The 21,857-nt window shown below is 44.4% G+C and overlaps 1 protein-coding gene across 1 annotated transcript in view; it reads left to right on the forward strand.

Moving 5' to 3' along the window:
• Positions 1 to 21,857, forward strand: part of ABCA13 (ATP binding cassette subfamily A member 13) — a 351,879-nt gene that overhangs the window by 295,983 nt on the left and 34,039 nt on the right. Inside the window, exons 52-54 of the mRNA XM_070368866.1 lie at positions 10,609 to 10,759; positions 16,803 to 16,937; positions 18,880 to 18,983. Of these exons, the coding sequence (XP_070224967.1) occupies positions 10,609 to 10,759; positions 16,803 to 16,937; positions 18,880 to 18,983 (390 nt within the window). The remainder of the gene's footprint in view (positions 1 to 10,608; positions 10,760 to 16,802; positions 16,938 to 18,879; positions 18,984 to 21,857) is intronic.

Raw genomic sequence — 21,857 nt, forward strand, 5'->3', positions numbered from 1 at the left:
CTAAGGAAACCTTGACATGCTTTGACTTCATGTGTCTTTAATGCTGTTTGAGCAACTAGCTCCACTGCGGTTCAGGAGCCCCACAGAGATGAATGCCAATTCATAATAAAAACTATAGAACTGACAACTATCCTGTGCCAGATGTGAGCAGGGAAGCGATTCCTTCTCACTCAAAGCAAATGCAAACATTTTAATCGCATAGCAGGCAGAAGACACCCTGCTCTAAAAGGAGAGGGTAAAAGCACTTTATCTCACTCCATTGTGAAATCTTGTCCTTAGTTAAAAGCTATCAGTCCTGTGTGACTAGAAATTAGGCTGCAGTCACTGGGCTAAGTAACGAGTAAGTCTGAAAAGAAAAAGGACCAGACTCTTTCCATGGCTGGACCCCTGCCTCCCCAGCCCACCATCACTCACTTACTCTGAATTGTTCACCTCTTCCCAAGTTCAGAGATACCAACACTGGCACTAGTGGTAAAGAACCCACCTGCCAATGCAGTAGATGTAAGAGACATGAATTCAGTCCCTGGGTCAGGAAGATCCCCTGGAGAAGGTCATGGCAACTCATTCCAGTATTCTTGCCGGGAGAATCCAACGGACTAGAAACTTGGTAGGTTACAGTCCATAGGGTCTCAAAGAGTCAGACACGACAGAGTGACTAACACTTCCACTTTCCCAAATTCAAAGATACCAACTGGAGGGTTACAGGCAGGGTGTGGGCAGAAAGTCCTAAGCCCACTGAATATTGAAAAGGTTAATTGAAAAAGCTATTCCATCTCTTTAAATGGTCAGAATGTTTAAATTCATACAAGCTTTATATTGTTAAATTGTCAAAGACTTGAGATGGGGAAAGTTGTTTCAGGAAACCATGAAAACTTACTCCTGCAGAACTTAGGGTAAGATTTCTGGGTTGGGAAGATCTGCTGGAGAAGGGATAGGCTACAGATATGCAGATGACACCACCCTTATGGCAGAAAGCGAAGAAGAACTAAAGAGTCTCTTGATGAAAGTGAAAGAGGAGAGTGAAAAAGTTGGCTTAAAATTCAACATTCAGAAAACTAGGGTCATGGCATCTGGTCCCATCACTTCATGGCAAATAGATGGGGAAATAGTGGAAACAGTGAGAGACTTTATTTTTTTGGGCTTCAAAATCACTGCGGATGGTGACTCCAGCCATGATCCTTGGAAGAAAAGCTAGACAGCATATTAAAAAGCAGAGACATTACTTTACTGACAAAGGTCCATCTAGTCAAAGCTCTGGTTTTTCTAGTAGTCATGTATGGATGTGAGAGTTGAACTATAAAGAGAGCTGAATACTGAAGAATTGATGCTTTTAAACTGTGGTGTTGGAGAAGACTCTTGAGAGTCCCTTGGACTGCAAGGAGATCAAACCAATCCATCCTAAAGGAAATCAGTACTGAATATTCATTAGAAGGACTGATGCTGAAGCCGAAGCTCCAATACTTTGGCCACCTGATGTGAAGAATTGACTCATTAGAAAAGACCCTGATGCTGGGAAAGATTGAAGGCAGGAAGAGAAAGGGAAGACAGAGGATGAGATGGTTGGATGGCATCACTGACTCAATGGACCTGAGTTTGGGTAAACTCCAGGAGTTGGTGATGGACAGGGAGGCCTGGCATGCTGCAGTCCATGGGGTCACAAAGAGTTGGACATTACTGAATGACTGAATTGAACTGAACTGAACCCACTTCAGTATTCTTGGGCTTCCCTTGTGGCTCAGCTGGTAAAGAATCAGCCTGCTATGTAGGAGACCTGGGTTCAGTCCATGGGTTGGAAAGATCCTTTGGAGAAGGGAAAGGATACCCACTCCAGTATTCTGGCCTGGAGAACTCCATGGTCTACATAGAACATGGGGTTGCAAAGAGTCGGACACAACTGAGTGACTTTCACTTCACTTCACTTCTTAAACAGTAAAAATTGTGTTGTGTGCTGTACTTAGTCACTCAGTCATGTCCAACTCTTTGCAACCCCACCGGCTGTAGCCTACCAGGTTCCTCTGTCCATGGGGATTCTCCAGGCAAGAATACTAGAATGGCTTGCCATGCCCTACTCCAGGGTATCTTCCCAACCCAGGCATTGAACCCAGTTCTCTGGCATTGCAGGTGGATTCTTTACTATCTGAGCCACCAGGGAGTCTTATAAATTAACATGTACAACAGTTTTTTAAATTAAAACTGCATTGAGATATTTAATACCTAGAACTTCTCAGTGTATAAGGTGTGGTGGGTTTTCATCATGTTAGCCCACCCAGATAAGCACATAAGCAAGAAATTAACCTTTGCCAGGACCCAGAAACCACCATCACGAACTCAGTCGAGAGCCCTCATCCAAACTAAAGCAGTGTTCTGACTTTTATCACCTAGATTATAGTTCTCCTGTTTTAAAACTTTATAGACATGAAGTGATACAGCATATGCTTTGGTGAGGGGCTCCTTTCCAGCAGTGTTGTGTTTGTGAGATGCATCGTGTTGTTACGTGTTGCAGTAGTTCACTTGGTTAATATTAACAGAGACGTGTTGTGAGCATTTATTGTTGTTGAGTTGCTCAGTCATGTCCGACTCATTGTGACCCCGTAGGCTGCAGCATGCCAGGCTTCCCTGTCCCTCACTATCTCCCAGAATTTGCTCAAACTCATGTCCATTGAGTCAATGATGCCATCCAGCCATCTCATCCTGTCACCGCCTTCTTCTCCTGCCCTCCGTCTTTCCCAGCATCAGGGTCTTTTCCAATGAGTCAGCTCTTTGCACCATTGCATTTGTTGGGGAACATATAAGGCATCCCAGTTGTATACATATTAAGGAACATGGCTGTTTGCAGGGAGCATGTGCGTTTTCAGCCTTTGTGGCTACTGACAAACTGTTTTGCTCTATGATTCATATACCATAAAATTCATACTTTTAAGTGTAGAAATTTGGTGGTTTTTAGTAATTCACAAAGTTATGCAACTATTTCTACTAATTCCATATCATTTGCATCACTTTTTTTTTCGCCATGCTGCTTGGCAAAGAGGATCTTATTTCCCCCACTAGGAATCGAACCTGTGCCTCCTGCAGTAGAAGGGTAGAGTCCTAACCACTGGACTGCCAGGGAAATGCCCATTTTCAGGTGGCCATTCCCTGTTGTCCCTCCTCCCTGTGGCAGCTATCAGTCTGCTCTCTGTCTCTGTGAATTTGCCTATTACAGACGTCTGTAAGAATGGACTCACACAGCATATAGCCTTTTATGTTTGGCTTCTCTCACCTAGCGTGTTTCCAAGGTTCGTTTGTGTTGCAGCCTGTGTCGGTCCTTCACTCCTGTTTATGACAACAGTACTTAATGGTATGAGTCTTTCAAATTTTGTTTATCCACTCATCAGTTCAAGGACATTTGGTTCCCTGCTTGTTTTGTTATTATGAGTAAGCTTCTATGAACATTAATGTACATATTTTATCAGACATATGTATTCAGGTCTATTGAGTGTATAACCAGAAGTGGAATACTGGGTTGTATAGCTAGGTATCTAAGCGTAGCATTTGAGAAACTGCCAAACTGTTTTCCAAAGCAGCTACACCATTCCTGGTAGTCATATACGAGGGTTCCGATTTCTCTACCTCCTCACCAACATGTACCATGTTTCTTGTTTTTTAGTATGGCCATCCCATGGGGTGTGAACTGTATTTTATTATGGCTTTGATTTGTGTTTCTCTAATGACTAATGATGCTGACAACTTTTTCTATGTTTATTGGTTATTTGGAGAAGGAAATGGCAACCCACCCCAGTGTTCTTGCCTGGAGAATCCCAGGGATGGGGGAGCCTGGTAGGCTGCCGTCTGTGGGGTCACACAAAGTCAGACACGACTGAAGCGACTTAGCAGCAGCAGCAGCAGTACATCTTCTTTGAAGAAATATACATTCAGATCCTTTGAATATTTTTCAAATTGGGTCACTTTTTAAAAATTACTGAGTAGTATGAGCTGTTTACATTCTAGAGTCAGCCCATTATTAGATATATGATTTACAAAAACTTTCTCCAGTTGCATGGGTTATCTTTTATAGTCTTGATAGTGTTTTGAAACAAAAAAAATAAATTTCAGTTTTATGCAATTTATCTTTTTTGTATTTTTTCAGATTCATTGTGGTATAATTGATAAAATGTAAATATGTTTAAAGTGCATATGGTGATGACTTGATATATAATATATAATGTGAAAAGATTTCTCTCATCTACTTAAAGAATTCATATATTACACACTGATTTTGAGTCCTGAAGTTTTACTGAATTTGGTGATTCATTCTAACAGTTTTTTTTTTTTTTTCATATAGAGTCTGGATAGATGCTGTCTTTTCTATTGTTGCTTATCCTTTTTGTGTCATATCTAGGAATTATTGCTTTCTCCAAGATCAGGAAGATTCAGGCATATGTTTCCTTCTAGGAGTGTCATAATTTTGGTTCCCATGTTTAAGTTTTTTTTTAATCAATTGTGAGTTGATTTTTACATATGGGGTGAGGTATGGATCTAATTTGTTGGTGTACAATATTTACAGTATTCCCTTATACATTTTTTTTATTTCTGTAAGTTTAATACTAATGCCTCTTGTTTAGTTTAATACTAATGTCTCCTCTTTAATTTTGATTTCAGTAATTTGAATCTTCTCTCCTTTTTCTTTGGTCAGTCTAGCCTGTGGATCCTCTTGTGTTTTTTCAAAGAACCAACATTTTGTTTTGTTGATTTTCCTATAATTTTTCATATTCATTTTTTGTTGTGATTTTATATTTTTCCCTTCAGATTGCTTTAGATTTAGCTTGCTGTGATTTTTTCTAATTTATTACTGGGAATGTTAGGTTGTTGTTTTGAAACTGACTTTCTTTCATATATATATTGCAACTGTTTCTTTCCCTATATGTACTCCTTTAGATGAATCTCATAAATTTTTATATGTTTTATATTTATTCTAGTCATCTCAAAATATTTTCTAGTTTTCCTTCTTTGGCATATCATTTTCTTGGGAGCATGTCATTTAAATTTTACATATTTGTGGTCCTCTCAAATTTCCTTCTTTTTCTATTTCTAATTTCATTCTATTGTAGTCAGAAAGCGTATATTGATTTTTTTAATAAGCTCACAAATATTTTATCTGGAAAATGTTTTAAGAGCATCAGAAAAAGAATGTCCATCTGCTGTTGTGGGTGAGGAATTCTATAAAAGTCTCTTGGTCCAGTTGGCTATAGTGTTGTTCAGGTTCTCTGTTTCCTTCTTAATTTTTCTGTCTGATTTTTCTATCCATTATCAGATGTGATATTCTGAAGATTCCAACTTTTATTGTTAAATTGTTTCTTCTTTACTTCTGTCAGTTTTTTCCTCATGTATTCAGGGGGCTCTGTTCTAAGGTAAAAACATGTTAATATTTGTTACATTTTCTCAAGGAATTGAGGCTTTTATTATTATGTGCTTTCCTGTGTGTCTATCAAGTTTTATACTACAATTTATTTTGTCTGATACTAGTATAGCCACTCCAAAATGCTTTTGGATACCATTTGCATATCTTTAAAAAATTTGTTGTAAAACATACACAGCATAAACTTCACCATCGTGACAATTTTTAGGAGTACAGTTCAGTATTAAGCTATGAAAAGTTGTGGAAGAAACTTAAATGCATATTACTAAGTAAAACAAGCACATCTGGAAGGACTATATATCTGTGTAATTTCAACTCTATGGTGATCTGTAATAAGAGTCAGAGCTATGGAGACAATGAAAGATAAGTGATTTCCAGGGAAGATGGAGAGAGGGGTGGAGAGGCTGAGCACAGACTTTAGGGCAGTGAAGCTGACCTGTGTGCTTCTGTGGGTACCTGACATCATGACTCTGACAAAGCCCACAGCATGTTCAACTCAAAATGCAAGCCCCAGGGTGGATTGTGGACATTTGTTAATAGGAGTATCAGTCAGTTTTAACAAATGTGCCATAGCAATGAAGATGATAATTGGAGGGGGGTGATTCTAGGTGACCTCCTTCATCTTCCTGTACTTTCTATTCCACTTTCCCATAAACCTAAACCACTCTAAAAATTAAACCGATTAGTTAAAAAGGTAATAACCTCCTCTCTTCCTTTTTTATATTGTCAATTTATCTTTGTACAAAAGTGTTAAAGAATGAAAACAATGGTAGACTTGTATGGGCCACATAAAGGTGTTAGAACTGGTTCTGTAGCCAGTTCAAGGCAGCGGTGCCTTGCAGGGTTTAGTTTTCACATATACAAAATGGAAAGTGGTGATTAAAAAAGAAGATGAGGGGCTGGGCATGACTCATACATGCATGTTGATCTAAAACAGATAGAATAAATAGACTGCTGGTTATTTTTCCAGCAAGGGTGGGTTTGGGGGATCATCAAAGAAATTATGATTTGGGGTCTGCAACCATGGCAATGCATTGGCAAGTCCCCCTGTAAAATGCAGAAAAGAAAGCTTTTATAGAATGGAAGGGAGGGTGGGTGGAGCAGTAACAAGGAGCCTGCAGCTGACTTTCCATTGGCTGAGTCCAGGCCAGAAGAGAGGTCCCTCTGCCTGTGGGCCCTGCCGCTGTCACAGGGCTTGAGAGCTCCCTGCTGGTCTCCTATGTATGTTAGCCGCCTAGTCATGTCTGAGTCCATGACCCCATGGACTGTAGCCCACCAGGCTCCTCTGTCTATGGAATTCTCCAGGCAAGAATATTGGAGTAAGTAGCCATTCCCTTCTCCAGGGGATCTTTCCAACGCAGGGATCGAACCCGGGTCTCCCACATTGCAGACAGATTTTTTACCATCTGAGCCACCTCAACTAACTTTGTTTGACTGAAGTTTCTGTTTCTTTATTTTAAATATATCAATAATTATGAGGTTACCTTTGAGGATATTGGAAATGTTCTAGAACTAGATGTTAATAGTAATGATGAGTGTATAGAATGCTTTTAATATTCCACTAAATTTTATACTTAAAATGTAAAATGGCTAAAATGGTAAATTTTGTATAATGTCTTTTACCACCATGAAAAATAAAAAGAGGATAGAAAAAAGTTATTGAGTGAAGTTTTTCCAGAGGCAGTGGTTCAAAACAAAACCTGATGTTACATATTGAAATAAAAAATTCTAATATGCCAGTAAATTTGCTGAAAAAGATACACACCACTGTATGTCTTGTGAAATCTCTTAAATACACTGATAAAGAAAATTCCTAAGAGTGATCGAACAGATGAACATATTTTCTAAAGAGTAGCAAAAATCAGGCTGAAATAAATTTTTGCTATTTGAAATTTAGGGAAAAATTTTACACAAAACCAAATTTTCTTGCATTGTTTACTTGTTACCAGGTACTTGTACCACTTAAATACAGATTAAAACATTCAGTCAGTAGTCATGTCCAACTCTTTGCGACCCCATGGACTGCAGCACACCAGGCCTCCCTGTCCATCACCAACTCCCAGAGTTTACTCAAACTCATGTCCATTGAGTCGGTGATGCCATCCAACCATCTCATCCTCTGTCGTCCCCTTCTTCTCTCGCCTTCAATCTTTCCCAGCATCAGAGTCTTTTCAAATGAGTCAGTTCTTCGCATCAGGTGGCCAAAGTATTGGAGTTTCAGCTTCAACATCAGTCCTTCCAATGAATATTCAGGTCTGATTTCCTTTAGGATGGACTGGTTGGATCTCCTTGCAGTCTAAGGGACTCTCAAGAGTCTTCTCCAGCACCACAGTTCAAAAGCATCAATTTTTCGGCACTCAGCTTTCTTTATGGTCCAACTCTCACATCCATACATGACTACTGAAAAACCATAGCCTTGACTAGACGGACCTTTGTTTTGCAAAGTAATGTTTCTGCTTTTTAATATGCTGTCTGCTCCTGCTAAGTCACTTCAGTCGTGTCTGACTCTGTGCGACCCCATAGACGGCCTCCTACCAGGCTCCTCTGTCCCTGGGATTCTCCAGGCAAGAACACTGGAGTGGGTTGCCATTTCCTTCTCCTGTCTAGGTTGGTCATAACTTTTCTTCCAAGGAGTAAGTGTCTTTTATTTCATGGCTGCAGTCACCATCTGCAGTGATTTTGGAGCTCCCCAAAATAAGGTCAGCCACTGTTTCCACTGTTTCCCCATCTATTTGCCATGAAGTGATGGGACCAGATGCCATGATCTTAGTTTTCTGAATGTTGAGCTTTAAACCACCTTTTTCACTCTCCTTTCACTTTCATCAAGAAGCTCTTTAGTTCTTCTTCGCCCTTCCATAAGGGTGGTATCATCTGCGTATCTGAGGTTATTGATATTTCTCCCAGCAGTCTTGAATCCAGCTTGTGCTTCCTCCAGCCCAGCATTTCTCATGATGTACTCTGCATAGAAGTTAAATACGCAGGGTGACAACATACAGCCTTGACGTACTCCTTTTCCTATTTGGAACCAGTCTGTTGTTTCATGTCCAGTTCTAACTATTGCTTCCTGACCTGCATACAGGTTTCTCAAGAGGCAGGTCAGGTGCTCTGGTATTCCCATCCCTTTCAGAATTTTCCACAGTTTATTGTGATCCACACAGTCAAAGGTTTTGGCATAGTCAATAAAGCAGAAATAGCTGTTTTTTTGGAACTTTCTTGCTTTTTTGATGATCCAGCAGATGTTGGCAGTTTAATCTCTGGTTCCTCTGCCTTTTCTAAAACCAGCTTGAACATCTGGAAGTTCATGGTTCATGTATTATTGAAGCCTGACATGGAGAATTTTGAACATTACTTTACTAGCATGTGAGATGAGTACAATTGTATGGTAGTTTTAACATTCTTTGGCATTGCCTTAATTTGGGATTGGAATGAAAACTGACCTTTTCCAGTCCTGTGGCCACTGCTGAGTTGTCCAAATTTGCTGGCATATTGAGTATAGCACTTTCACAGCATCATCTTTCAGGATTTGGAATAGCTCCACTGGAATTCCACCACCTCCACTAGCTTTGTTCGTAGTGATGCTTTCTAAGGCCCACTTGACTTCGCATTCCAGGATGTCTGGCTCTAGGTCAATGATCACACCATCATGATTATCTGGGTCATGAAGATCTTTTTTGTACAGTTCTTCTGTGTGTTCTTGCCACCTCTTCTTAATATCTTCTGCTTCTGTTAGGTCCATACCATTTCTGTTCTTTATTGAGCCCATCTTTGCATGAAATGTTCCCTTGGTATGTCTAACTTTCTTGATGAGATCTCTAGTCTTTCCCATTCTGTTGTTTTCCTCTATTTCTTTGCACTGATCACTGAAGAAGGCTTTCTTATCTCTCCTTTCTGTTCTTTGGAACTCTGTATTCAAATGGGTATATCTTTCCTTTTCTCCTTTGCTTTTCACTTCTCTTCTTTTCACAGCTATTTTTAAGGCCTCCTCAGACATCCATTTTGCTTTTTTAGTCATTGAATGACTAGATTCACTTTTTTTTTTAATGAAAGATGATCATAACAGCTTCTGTAGTAGTCATGATTTCTCAGCAAGTTTTTCTTTACATAATGTTCCATTTTGAAACTGTAAATTTTCCTTTCTGAAGGGTTCTCAGGAAAATTTATAGACTTTATGATTCTGTCTATGTAAAAATGCGTAGAAAGACATCAGTGTTTCATGTTAAATGTGATCACATTTGAGTAGTTTAAAAAGGTCCATGATGAATATCTATTAATAATAAAATTAGGATAAAACAGGAGCTCTTTTCCTTTGAGTAAGTACAGTTTTGTATAATCCTCAGCAAGTACTCGTGGAGCATTGCTACACTTAAAGGATTAGCAGGAGCATATCAATGGTAGATATTACCTGAGGGCTGAGACCATGAATTTTTCCTTTTAGCCTCTATTTTTCTGTATGTTCAGTCAGATATATATTATTGCTATTGTAAAAGTGATTTTAAAAAAATGTGGTACTGAGTGATAGCCTCACCATGGATTTATTAGATGTTCATATAAATTGTTTTGGTTGGGAGAATAATAGCTGTGATGGCCATTTATGGAGCAGCAGGCACTGTTGCCAAACCCCTAGGGAATTTGACTTTGGAGGCCAGTGGGATTTGATCACAGAAGTTCCACTGGGGAAACAGACTCTTGGAGGGCACAAACCAAACCTTATGTGCAGCCAGATGATGCTGGGAAGCTCTATGCCTTATGCCTGTTCTTTGACATCCAGAGCATTCGTGGCATTAGAGCTAGGTCTGTCCTACCCACACATGGACTGCTACTAGTTCACTGAACCCATTTATACTAAGTTAACTAATTGAATTAGACAAACTGCAACAGGGCTTCCCAGGTGGTGCTCGTGGTAAAGAGCCTGCCTGTCAAGTCAGAAGATCTAAGGATATGGGTTTGATCCCTGGGTCAGGAAGATCCCGTGGAGGAGGGCTTGGCAACCCACTGCAGTATTCTTGCCTGGAGAATCCCATGGACAAAGGAGCCTGGAGGGCTGCAACCCATAGGGTCACAAAGACTTGGACACGACTGCTAAGAACCACTTAGCACGCGCTTAGTATACAGCACAAACTGCCACAAGCTTGTGACCGGTGAGCCGGTTTTAAGAAATGGGTGATGTTTGTCCAGGAAGTTGGATCTCTGTATGCTGCTTCTTCTCTTGGCAGAGAGGATGTGAATCTGTCTCTTGCTGGTGCAGCTGGCATCCGCATTGGCTACTGTCCACAGCAGGACGCCCTGGACGAGCTCCTGACGGGCTGGGATCACCTGCACTACTACTGCTGCCTCCATGGGATTCCAAAGCAGTCTATCCCCAAGGTAAGAGCCTCCTGGGGTTTCCTGAAAGAGGGACCAGCAGAGGAGTGCGTGGCAACACCTGGGTCCCAGGCCAGCTCTCTCAGCCTGTGATGAGGATCCTCAGTGTCAGATTAAGTGTCCCTGAAATATATTTCCAATATTGTCACACTGAAGTTAACACAGATATGAAGTTAACACAGATATTCATGATGTATATTTAGAATAGGTCCCTGCCCAGAGAAGAAGCCGTGGGTAGGAGTAAAAGCCCACATCCATCTGCAGTCTTGTTTTCTATAGGACCCCCTCCCCCACCAAGCATCTTTTACATTTAGTGGGCTGTTAATTTATACTGAAGAGCAAATAGCATAGACTTGGATCCCAGGGCCTGTGGAGAAGGACTTAGCTCATGTGTGGATTTGGTGGGTGGATGGAAAGGATGACTTCCTGTTGAGGGGGCTGCCAGCCGCATGCCTGGGCAACTTTCTGGAGGGTTCTGCATCTCCTTTCTGGGGGGTCCAGGGGGCAGATGTGTGGCGGGAGCCACAGAGTCCCCCTTCCCTTCGGGGCTGAGGGAGTGGGTGCCACTGAGAGAACCAGAAGCAGCTGCCCTTCTGTCGCTTCCAGCTGTGGCCAGTGAGGCGGAGCTGACAGTCTTAACTGACAGCTCAGGCCAGGGGGCCTCAGACTGGCAGTGGTTTTACCTCTTCTGCACCTCACTGTGGAGGGTGTGAGGTGCTGCTTGCCTGTCTAGATTCTGAAGTTGGAGCAGAAATAAGGGGCGTGTGGGATGCATTTTCAATGAGCTTCTGCAGGAGATGGAGCAATCCTGGGGTTCCCAGGAGACAAACCCACAGCCATCTCCTTCACCAGCCCATGAAAATTCATTCTCTGTGCTGCCGTGCCGTGCCGCAGCCTTCCTTTCTTACTTATGCTCTGTGACTTGAAGTGAAACCAGAATGAGATTTTTCCATGTCCCTAGAGGGGTGCTAGTCCACTCACCCACCTCCCATCTCAATAAAGCAAAGACACGTGTCTGCCCAAAGGACCCTGCTCACCACAGTTTAAGCAGCTCTTGACATCCAGGGCTAGTTGCTGGCTCAGCCTTTAATGGGTGTTCATCTCCGCCAGCTCCCATGGCTGGTTTCTGATTAAAGAGGTGGATGCTTGGCGAGCGCTCAAAGCTAGCTTCCCTGTTGTCCCGGGGAGGCGGGGGAAGCACGCCCTTTGAAAGCATTCTTGTTAAGACAGTGAAGCTTGCTGTCTTCCAGAGCAATCGCTTCTGACCCTCAGCTGTCTTGCGAGCTCGCTGTGCTGAGCGCCTCCACAGAGAAAAGTTATCTTAATGGTCGCCAATTAGGAACTGGCTTCATTTCTTTCATAAAATGGCAAGTGATTTTTGCAGATAGAATAGCTGCTTACTCAGAGGTTTCTAAGATGTCAGCACATGTGTTCCGAGAGGAATTAGCTCCCCTGATGACAAATTCCCCTCTCCTGTAAATTTTAGAAATATGTGAAATATAGAAGAGGCTTGTCTGTTCCAATGCACTCATCACTACATGACCAGAAGGAATTTTGATAAAAGAGCAGAAAACAATAGTTCTCTTATTGTGGGCAAGGCACTGTTCTGTTTTACAACCACCATGGGAGCTGTGCAGGGTGTATTCCTCATTTCAGAAATGGTGGGATGAGATGGTGAGATAGCATCACTGACTCATTGGACATAAATTTGAGCAAACTCTGGGAAAGAGAGGACAGAGGAGCCTCCTGTGCTGCAGTCCATGGGGTCTCAAAGAGTCAGTCGGACACGGCTTAGTGACTGAACACAGGATAGGAAGCCGCCCAAACCAGTGGCTGGAATGTGGGTGGTTTGTTTTGAGGGCAGACGGACTGGCTCCGAAGTGTGGGTTCTCAGCACATTTGGGTGGCTGGCTGATCAGACGGAGTTTCCAGTGCCCCGAATGGCTCAGTCTGGATTTCCGCACCTGGTGAGTGGCTGAAGGAGGGAAACCTCATGAGGTTATGGCAAGGCTCCTCTGACGGGGAGCTGTGCTGGGTTTCAGGACTCCCAGATCTGGTAGGAGGCTTTCCTGGTGTCTGCGCTGTACTGGGCCCTCTTCTCGCTGTCCTCGCTGTCACACGATGCCCACCCTTATGTCTTCTGTGATTCTGGAGGCAGAGCCCCTCTGGTTCTGGGGAAGGTCCGCCCCCAAGCATCCCCCCACCTGGTGCTGCCACTGTGCTCCAGGGTCCTTGCTCACGTCCAGCTTGGGGTCTCCAGTGTGTGGTTGTATCACCCATTTCCGTGACCTTCCAAAAGTTCAATTTGGTAAGAAAAGGATGCTGTCTTCATTCAGCTTGAATTTAGGCTCAGCAGACTGATGTAATCATTTAAATTTTTTCCCCCACTGTCCACACTGCATAGTTTTGGACTGTATCCATGTCTGAGCCTGAATTCAGTTAATCCAATTTTTAAAAACTTAGGTAAAGTTATAACAAAATGATTATAACATGGTCTGGATTGCTAGAGACACATGTAAGAAAATTTCAGAGTTAGAGTCATATTCAAAACACCAAACCACACTGCCAATGGGATGGAGCTGGGATTTCTGTATTTTAATTTTCCCTGGAATAGATGGGGTAGGCCCTTAGCCATCTCTTCTTTGTTAATACTGGCAAACACCAATCAGGGAAAAACCCTACTGCATCTTTCTACTTATCTTCTGCACAGATATCACTTGTCTCCCAAAGTTTTCTTCTATTCCCAGTTTTGTTAGAAGGAGCTAGATGTTATAAAACAAGAGGGACAGGGGCCAGAAGGAAATAGAGAGAGGATCAGAAAGAAGGCATTCTGCCTTAAGCCCTTCACTCCCCTTTTCTACTTAACACTTCATTTTGATCTTTTAATCTCATGAAACATTTCAATGTGGTTATTGACACGTAAGCTAGTGGAAAAAATTTGGGCTTTGGAGTCAAATGGATGGATGTATGAATCTCTGGGCAATTTATTTTGATTCAAATAATATTTATAGAAGTTCCATTATATGTTAAAGATGATTAGAGATTGAGGCGATAAAGTGAATAATCCCAAATTCTTGCCTTAAGTGCAGTACAATTTCTAGAATTTATGCCAAGAAAATATCTAGCAGCGGAGAGAGATCCCATTAACTATTGACATTTTGGTGTTTAGATGGCATTTTGCAACCACAGTGACTAAGGCATTACTTTTGCCATTATTTTGACAAGAGTACTGAGTGCAGGAAAGACTGCAACAAAACACTTCTTATTAGACCATTTTCAGTTATTTTTCTGAAAACATGATATTCTGAAAGTGGATCAAACTAATACGTCTGTTCCTGTATATTCTGGATTCTTTGCTATGGTTAACCAGTCCAGAATTTGAAGGTTGCAACGCTTAACCTTTTGTGAAATTGGAAAAGCATGACACATGTTTCCTGATTTCATAAAAACTCTCAGTATCAGTTTGGTAGGCTTATTCAGAAGTTCTCTTATCCAGGAGTGCATTTTCTACAGCAACAGGCTGTACTTTTGTGATTGTCTTATTTCATTTTTCTGCTTATAAGCTTTCATTTAGGTCTTGCTAGGCTTTAAATGAACTTCCCTGTTGGCTCAGATGATAAAGAATCTGCCTGTAATGCAGGAGACCCATATTCGATCTCTGGGTTGGAAAGAGCCCCTGGAGAAGGGAATGTCTACCCACTCCAGTATTCTTGCCCGGAAAATTCCATGGACAGAGGAGCCTATGAATAAGGAGAATGGGCATGAAATAAAATTTATTTCTGATACATATGTATATTTCCAGTCTCTTTGGTACGATTTTTATGGATCTAAAAATAACCTAAAAATATCATTTTCCCACCAGCTGCCCCACAGCTGGTGGCACCACCTTCCAGGAGGAGTAAGCTTCCCAGCAGACTCTGCCTTCCCAGTTTCCTCCTTTTCACGTGAACAGAGCCTCTTCTTCCAAGAAGCCTCTTTGGCTGTCTTCTTTCATTTTCTATGTGAATGTCTGCTTGTGGACTGGTCTTATTCTCTGGAAGACCCTCTCTGATTCCAGCCATCATATCTCTGTCTCCCTCTCACAGGACTGCCTTTCACACTTCTGTCTGTTGTGAATCATTTGTTTTGTTCGAACAACTTTTTACTTACTTCATTCATTTACTTTATGTTAGGGGCTTCCTAGGTGGTGCTAGTGGTAAAGAACCCACTTGCCAATGCAAGAGATGTAAGAGATGGGAGTTCAACCCATGGGTCAGGAAGATCCCCTGGATGAGTACATGGCAACCCACTCCATATTCTTGCCTGGAGAATCCCATGGACAGAAGCACCTGGTGGGCTACAGTCCATGGGGTTGCAAAGAGCTGGAAATAGCTGAAGCGACTTAGCACACAGGCACTTTGTGTTAATTGGAATTATTATACTTACTGGAGCTATGGAAAGGGATAGTACCTCTAAACCCATCTGGGAAAATGATGGCATTTCCAAGATGAACAAACTACTGGCTGAGATGTTATTCTTTGCCAGATCTCAGGGGATTTAAGACCATCCTCTGGAATCTCTGGGGCCTTGAAATCTTCACCTCCTCGAATTAACTGTTTCACAACTAGACCAGTCACGGAGACTCTTAATTCTTTCTGGGTCATTTTGAGGCTGTACAAATAAAGTGAAATAGCAGTTGATCTTGAAAAGTGAAAATGTTACTTGTTTTGTCCTGTCGGACTCTTTGCAACCCTATGGACTGTAGACCACCGGGCTCCTCTGTCCGTGGGATTTTCTAGGAAAGAATACTGGAGTAGGTAGCCATTCCCTTCTCCAGGGGATCTTCCTGACCCAGATCTCCTGCATTGCAGGTGGATTTTTTTGCTGAGTTATTGGGGAAGCCCCAGTTTATGTTAAGGAGTTTTTATTGGGTGGCCTAAATATTATCCTAGTCTTAGAAGTTCTTAATATTTCATCATTGCAATTACCACTGTTATTATTACTATCCCAACTTTTATGCATTTATCAAAAAAAAAGTGTATGTATGAGTTTAAAACTGTGCTCTATTGGGTTATTTAGAACACACACTTATTAGCTCACCCCCAGAGTCCTACAGAGGTTTTCCCACTTCTCTGATGTTTGAATTGAGGTACGATTTTGACCAGTTCAGTTACATGATGATATTGAAAGAAACAAATCTATGTTAATACTTCTAGGATCACAAGAGTTAAATAAAATTGTTTACAACATTTTAAAATCATGCATAGTTGAAAGCACACGTTTCTTCATCTTGGCCCCCAGAGGAGCCACCACAGCCAGGAATCAGACAGAAAGCGTGTGAAGCAGCTAAGGTGGTGGGGGGAAGCTGTTTTCTGCTGGGAGGGAAGGAAAGGATCTGGGGCTTTCAGGAGATATAAAAGTGTGACGGGCTGCAAGGTGGAGGGGGAAGAGGAGTGGTGACCGTACCTGAAATACCGGGGACTGGGATGCCCCTGGGGCTGGAGGTGCTCTGGTGATAGGCAGTCAGCATCCTCTGGACCTGATCAGAGGGTGCTCAGTGGTTGCAGATAAACAGGACACCCACTCTTCTTCTTTCTAAACTGAACCAGGAGTGCAGTCTCTGGGGAAGAGTCTTCCTTTCTTGGCATACTGAAGTCTCCAGCTTGCTCCTCTGTCCCCTGAAGCTTCCTCTCCTCAGGTTTTGCCCCCCTCAGCTCCATCTTTGTCCTTGCTTGGCTCACCTGTGTTTGCTCACCTCAGCATGGAAGTGTGTCTGACCCACGCTGGACCCCACGTTGATGGCCCTTGCTGCTCCCTGAGTCTAAGACCTGAGCTCAGGGTTCTGGCCATCAATTCCGTAACTCATAGGCTCAAAAAACCCAGCTTTGTCCAGGGGGGCTCCTACCTGTTCATTCCCAGCATCCCTGTGTCATGGGGGGTTGTTCAGGAGCAGAGCTGAGTGTGGGTGTGGGCAGGGCAGGAGGCAGCAGGGCTCCAGGCCCAGAAACAGGTGTCGGGGGGGCCCTTGGTGAATGGGGTGCCCTTACAGAGAGCTCCTCTCTTCCAGGTGGCTGGAGACCTCGTGAGACGCCTCCACCTAGAAGCCCACGTGGACAAACCCGTGGCCACCTACAGTGGGGGCACCAAGAGGAAGCTGTCCACAGCCCTGGCCCTGCTGGGGAAACCTGACCTTCTCTTACTGGTGAGTAGTGGATGGAGCAGTGACATGCCAGTGTCTCCAAATAAAATGCTTTGATCTATCAGAGGTCCTCCGGGGAGGATGTTCAAAATTTGCAATGTCACATTTCTGAACTAATAAATGTTTTGCCCTGAATCAACATTTTCCAAACAGAATCTATAATACCATTGGAATTTTACTGAGACAAAGCAGACTCTTTGGAGTCCTTTTTATTTATCCAATTGAAGATTCCATAAAATCTTAACACTAAAGACAATATTTTTAAAAGAATACCAGAGCCCACTTGTAATCTGAAATCCAAAGCACGCCTGTCCTCTGGCCTGTTGCTTTAAGTCTTCTCCTGCAGATACGATGGTCAGAGCTATAGGGACTCTGTGGTGAATCTGAGGGTGGGGGTCTTGGGGAAGGAAGAACCTGCGGGGGAGGGGAGGGCGTCCAGCAGGAGAGCAGAGCACAGACAGTGGACCTGAGACAGGGCCACCTATAATCCACATGGGCACTGAAATTAATCCAGTTTGGCGGATAGAAGCATGAGTTAGAGGTGGCCCAGGTGTCAATAAACAGAGCCAATTGTTTTGCATTTCAAAAATAGCTAAGAGTAGTATCATTTAAATAATAAAAAGAAGTCATTATTTGTGGGCCATAGACTGGATTCTAACCATTAAAGGACCTCCCAGGGTTTTGCACTGAAAGGACATCTGAGGAACATGGAAACAGTATGGGAGATAAAAGACAGCCTTTCTTTGCCTGTTATTGTTTGTTCAGTGGAGGCAGCGTTTCAGTGGGGGGACTTAAGGGAGATTCAGAAGACCTGCTTTGAAGAAAGGGCCCCATCGTGGAGTGTCTTCTGGAATCTGAGCTGGATTCTCCTCTTACTTGCACTAAGCTTGCTTTTTCCCAAGGTCTGGAATCAAAGACGACTGTGTAATCCATCTTCTGAAACCGGGTAACCAAAGCTTACGCTTGTGTGATTTTGCAGTTTGCAGAAGGCCTTTTCCTTACAAGAGGAGAGTCTGGCTTGCCTTAAAGCGTTCCCGGCGGGGCTGTTCCCTGCCTTCAGCAGGATCCTCCGCTCAGCCTTGCCTCACATATCCTGCATTGGCTGGGACTTTGGTCCTCGATCCCACTCTCAGCTCGCTAGGTCTCCCGTGCTTGGGCGGTGACCTGGGTGGGGACTCACAAGTCCTGTGCGTGTTTCCTCCTCATCTGAAGTGGTCCTTGACAACAGTGTGTGTCTTTCGGAGTCCTTGAAGTCACCCTTGAAATCCTCCACGTGAAGTGTTAGTGACAGGGGTGACTGTGAGTGTGTGCATCTGGTGGAGGAGGTATGCTGAAGGACGCTCAGCATCCTCCCCAGAGACAGGACAAGTGTCCTGCTGCCGACACTTGTGTGGAAATGTGGAGTGATGCCTCCGACTCTCTCAGGGAACAGTGGCCAATCACGCCTTCCACTTAGTTGGTTTGTAACTATTCACCGTGTCATGTGATTTTGGGGCAGTGGATGACCTCAGCTCTTAAGAAAAATATGTTCGGTACTCCCTGACCGCAAGAGCACAGAAATGCATCAGGCAGCCTACACATAGCTCTCTCTAAAGGGGCTCAGAGAAGAAGTGCTTGGGTGTTTGTCGAAGGAGGAAGCTTCCAGTTTAAAAGAGATTTCACTGTCCTTGATGTTGTGAAACCAATGAAGCCTGTTTCTGCTCTTGTATATCTTCTAGGGTAGATGCTTCTGGTGTTATAAAGAGGTTGGGGTGCATCAGGGAAGGCCTGCCTCCCCAGGATTCCAAGGGGAGCCCAGCAGACTTGAGGGGTGCTGGTGCCTGCTGAGCATAGCGCATGGGCTGGAGCTGGGGCTGGATTTCCCCCAGCCTGCACCCTTGCTCCGGGGAGTGTGTTCCCGAGTGCCTTCTCCCCCTCCCCTCACCCTCTGTTCTCTCTCCTTCAGGACGAGCCCAGCTCAGGCATGGACCCCTGCTCCAAGCGGCATCTGTGGGAGGCACTGAGGAAGGAGGCTGAGGAGGGCTGTGCTGTGGTCCTGAGCTCCCACAGGTGAGCCCAGTGGCTCCCCAACCAGGTGCAGTGCCCCACACAGCACTGCCACACAGATGCCATGTGTCACCCCCTGACGGAGGTGGGGACACTGACCAAGCCATTCCCCCGACGTGTGGCCCGGCTGGGACTCTGCAGCCAGTGGGCCCTCACTGACCACACTCTGTCTGTCAGTCATGTCTGAAGAGCCAGGCATCCTCCTCAGGCCCTTCTGCGACCAATTTCAGCCCCTTTATTCCAGCAGGAGAATTAGCTGAAATGAAAACTCAGCACGTTTCTAAATAGGGTCTTGTATTTTCTTCCTCACAGAATTAGTCTTGTAGTGAGATTTTCACATGGTTGGCTTCTTTTTGGCTTTATGCTGCACTGTTCCAGGCCGCAGAGGGACGCAGTTCTTGGGTTTCCTAAACTCACGGAGGGAGAGTGAACACAGTGATTTGGCTCATCAGCATTCTTTTTAAAATTTATTATTTTGTTTAATTTTTATTGGATATAGTTGATTTACAATGCTGTGTTAGTTTCTCTTGTACAGCAAAGTGAATCAGTTATATGTACATATACTCCCTCGTGTTCAGATTCTTTTCCCATAAAGGTCTTCACAGAGTACTGGGAAGAGTTCCCGGTGCTCTACAGTAGGGCCTTATTGGTGATCTGTTTTATACATGGCACTGTATGTCCTACAGTGGAGATCAGGCTTTAGAGTTTAGAGGTGGTTTCTTCTGCCTTGGAAGTCAAATATGCCAGGAGCAACATATTAGCAACGGTGAAGGATCTGGGATTCTTCCTTACTTGCAAGTTTACAGATCTGGCGTATGGGCTTCCTGGATGCTTCCAGAAGACAGGAGACTCATGAGTCAGAGAGAAGCACCCTGCATCAGCAAAGTCATCTGGTCCCCTGAGCCTGGGTCACCCCAGGGATGCCAAAGACTCAGACAGAGACCTGTGGGCACAGGACAGACACACGGACCTGGGAACCCTCTGCTTGATAGCAGCTGACAAGCCAGCCAGCTCTGCCTCTGAGGGCGGAGGGCCCTCATTATGCGGGGTTGCTCATGAAAACACAACTGTGGGCAAAGGCCCAGGTCAAGACCAGCTGGGATCTTGCAGGCTGGGGATTCCTAACCAGATCTGTGAGGGAGGAGGGGCCCTGAGGAGTGTCCCCCAAATTTCCTCAATGGATAGGTCTGAGCTGGACTGAGTGGCCTGCTCCTTGTTGCTAGAAGTGAAACACAAAGCCAGCCCATCACTCAAGATGGGAGGTCTCCGAGGGGGTCCTGGGAGACACTGCCGATGACTGCAGCAGTGTCAGTTCCTGGAAAAATAACACCAGGCGCTGTCAATCCAGGCACACAGACCCGTGGCGGGAATGCTATTACTAGAACTAATTCCCCTGGGAGGGCTGGGGGCCGCCCTCAGGTCCCGGCGGGTCGACCCTCATCGGGGAGGGATGCTGTTCACACCACTGCTTCCTCTTTGTGTTTTTCTAGCTTACACTCGCTCAGTGATGGGCTTCCCAGGTGGCTCAGCGGCAAAGAATCTACCTGCCAAGCAGGAGACCTGAGTTCAATCCCTGGGTCAGGAAGATCCCCTCGAGAAGGAAATGGCAGCCCACTCCAACATGCTTCCCTGTAGCATCCCATGGACAGCGGCATGCTATAGCCCATAGTGTTGCAGAGAGTCGGGCACAGCTCAGCAACTAAACGGCACAGCAGCAGTCAGTGATGCTTTGCCTGCTGCCCGACTTTCCTGAATTTTTTTACTGTCAGACCTCACTCTCCATAGCCCAGTCATGTCTGACTCTTTAGGACCCTGTGGACCCACCAGCCTCCTCTGTCTATGGGGTTCTCCAGGCAAGGGTACTGGAGTGGGTTGCCACCTCCTCCTCCAGGGGATCTTCCTATCCTAGGGATTGAACCCGGGTCTCCTGCATCTCTTGCATTGGCAGGTGCATTCTTTACTGCTGAGCCAGCAGGGAAGCCCTTACTGTCAGACTACCCACTGCCATTTAAAAAAAGGTTCTTTGAGGTGTGATTTATGTACCGTGTGATTTCTCCACTTTAAGTGCACCTTCCTGTGTGTTTTTCGTCACCACAGCCCTGTGCCTCGTCATCAAGACCCAGTTCAGGGCATCTCCATCGCTTTGGAGGGTTCTCACTTAACCCCCGTCCACTGCAGTCTCTCTGTCTCCATCAATGTGCCTTTCCTGGATGTTCCATCCACATGGAGTCATGTGACCTGTGATCGTTTGTTTGTGACTCTGTCATTGTCCTCTGTCTGAGAGTCACCACTCGGCATCCAGCAGTGAGCTGTGTCCCCTGGGCAGCAGGACAGTGCTTGCTGCCCACTCCCCGGTCCTGGCCCTTTGGATGGTTCCTACACTCAGCTGTTCAGTGCAGAGTGCTGTCAACAGCCGCACACATATCTTTGTCCAGACACACGTTTCTAGCTCTCTCAGCGTCTTTTTCTGGGTGGTATGGTAACTTGTGTTCAGCATTTAGAAAGCTGCAGAGCTGTTCTCCGAAGTGTCAATCATCTTTTAATCCCAGGAACACTGATGGAAGTTTCTAGGATCTCCAGGCTGCCATCAACACTGCTGGTCTTCCTGTTTGTAACCGTCCTGGTGATGTGTGGTTTTAACTCACATTTTTGGAATGAACATCTCTCCTCGCTGTCTGTTCACCTGCGTTGCTTCTTATAAGAAGCCAGCCGCTAACAGCTCCGCTGCTCCCTGGATGTCCTGAGTTTTGTCTGGCTCTCTCCAGATTTCTCAGTGCCTTTCAACGGCTTGACTTTGATGTGTTTGGATGTAGATCTCTGTGTGTTCTAGCTGGGTTTTGTTCATGTTTCTTGCAGTGAGCAGCTCCTGATGCTTCT

The sequence above is a fragment of the Bos mutus genome, chromosome 4 (assembly GCF_027580195.1).
Source record: "Bos mutus isolate GX-2022 chromosome 4, NWIPB_WYAK_1.1, whole genome shotgun sequence".
NCBI lineage: Eukaryota > Metazoa > Chordata > Mammalia > Artiodactyla > Bovidae > Bos > Bos mutus.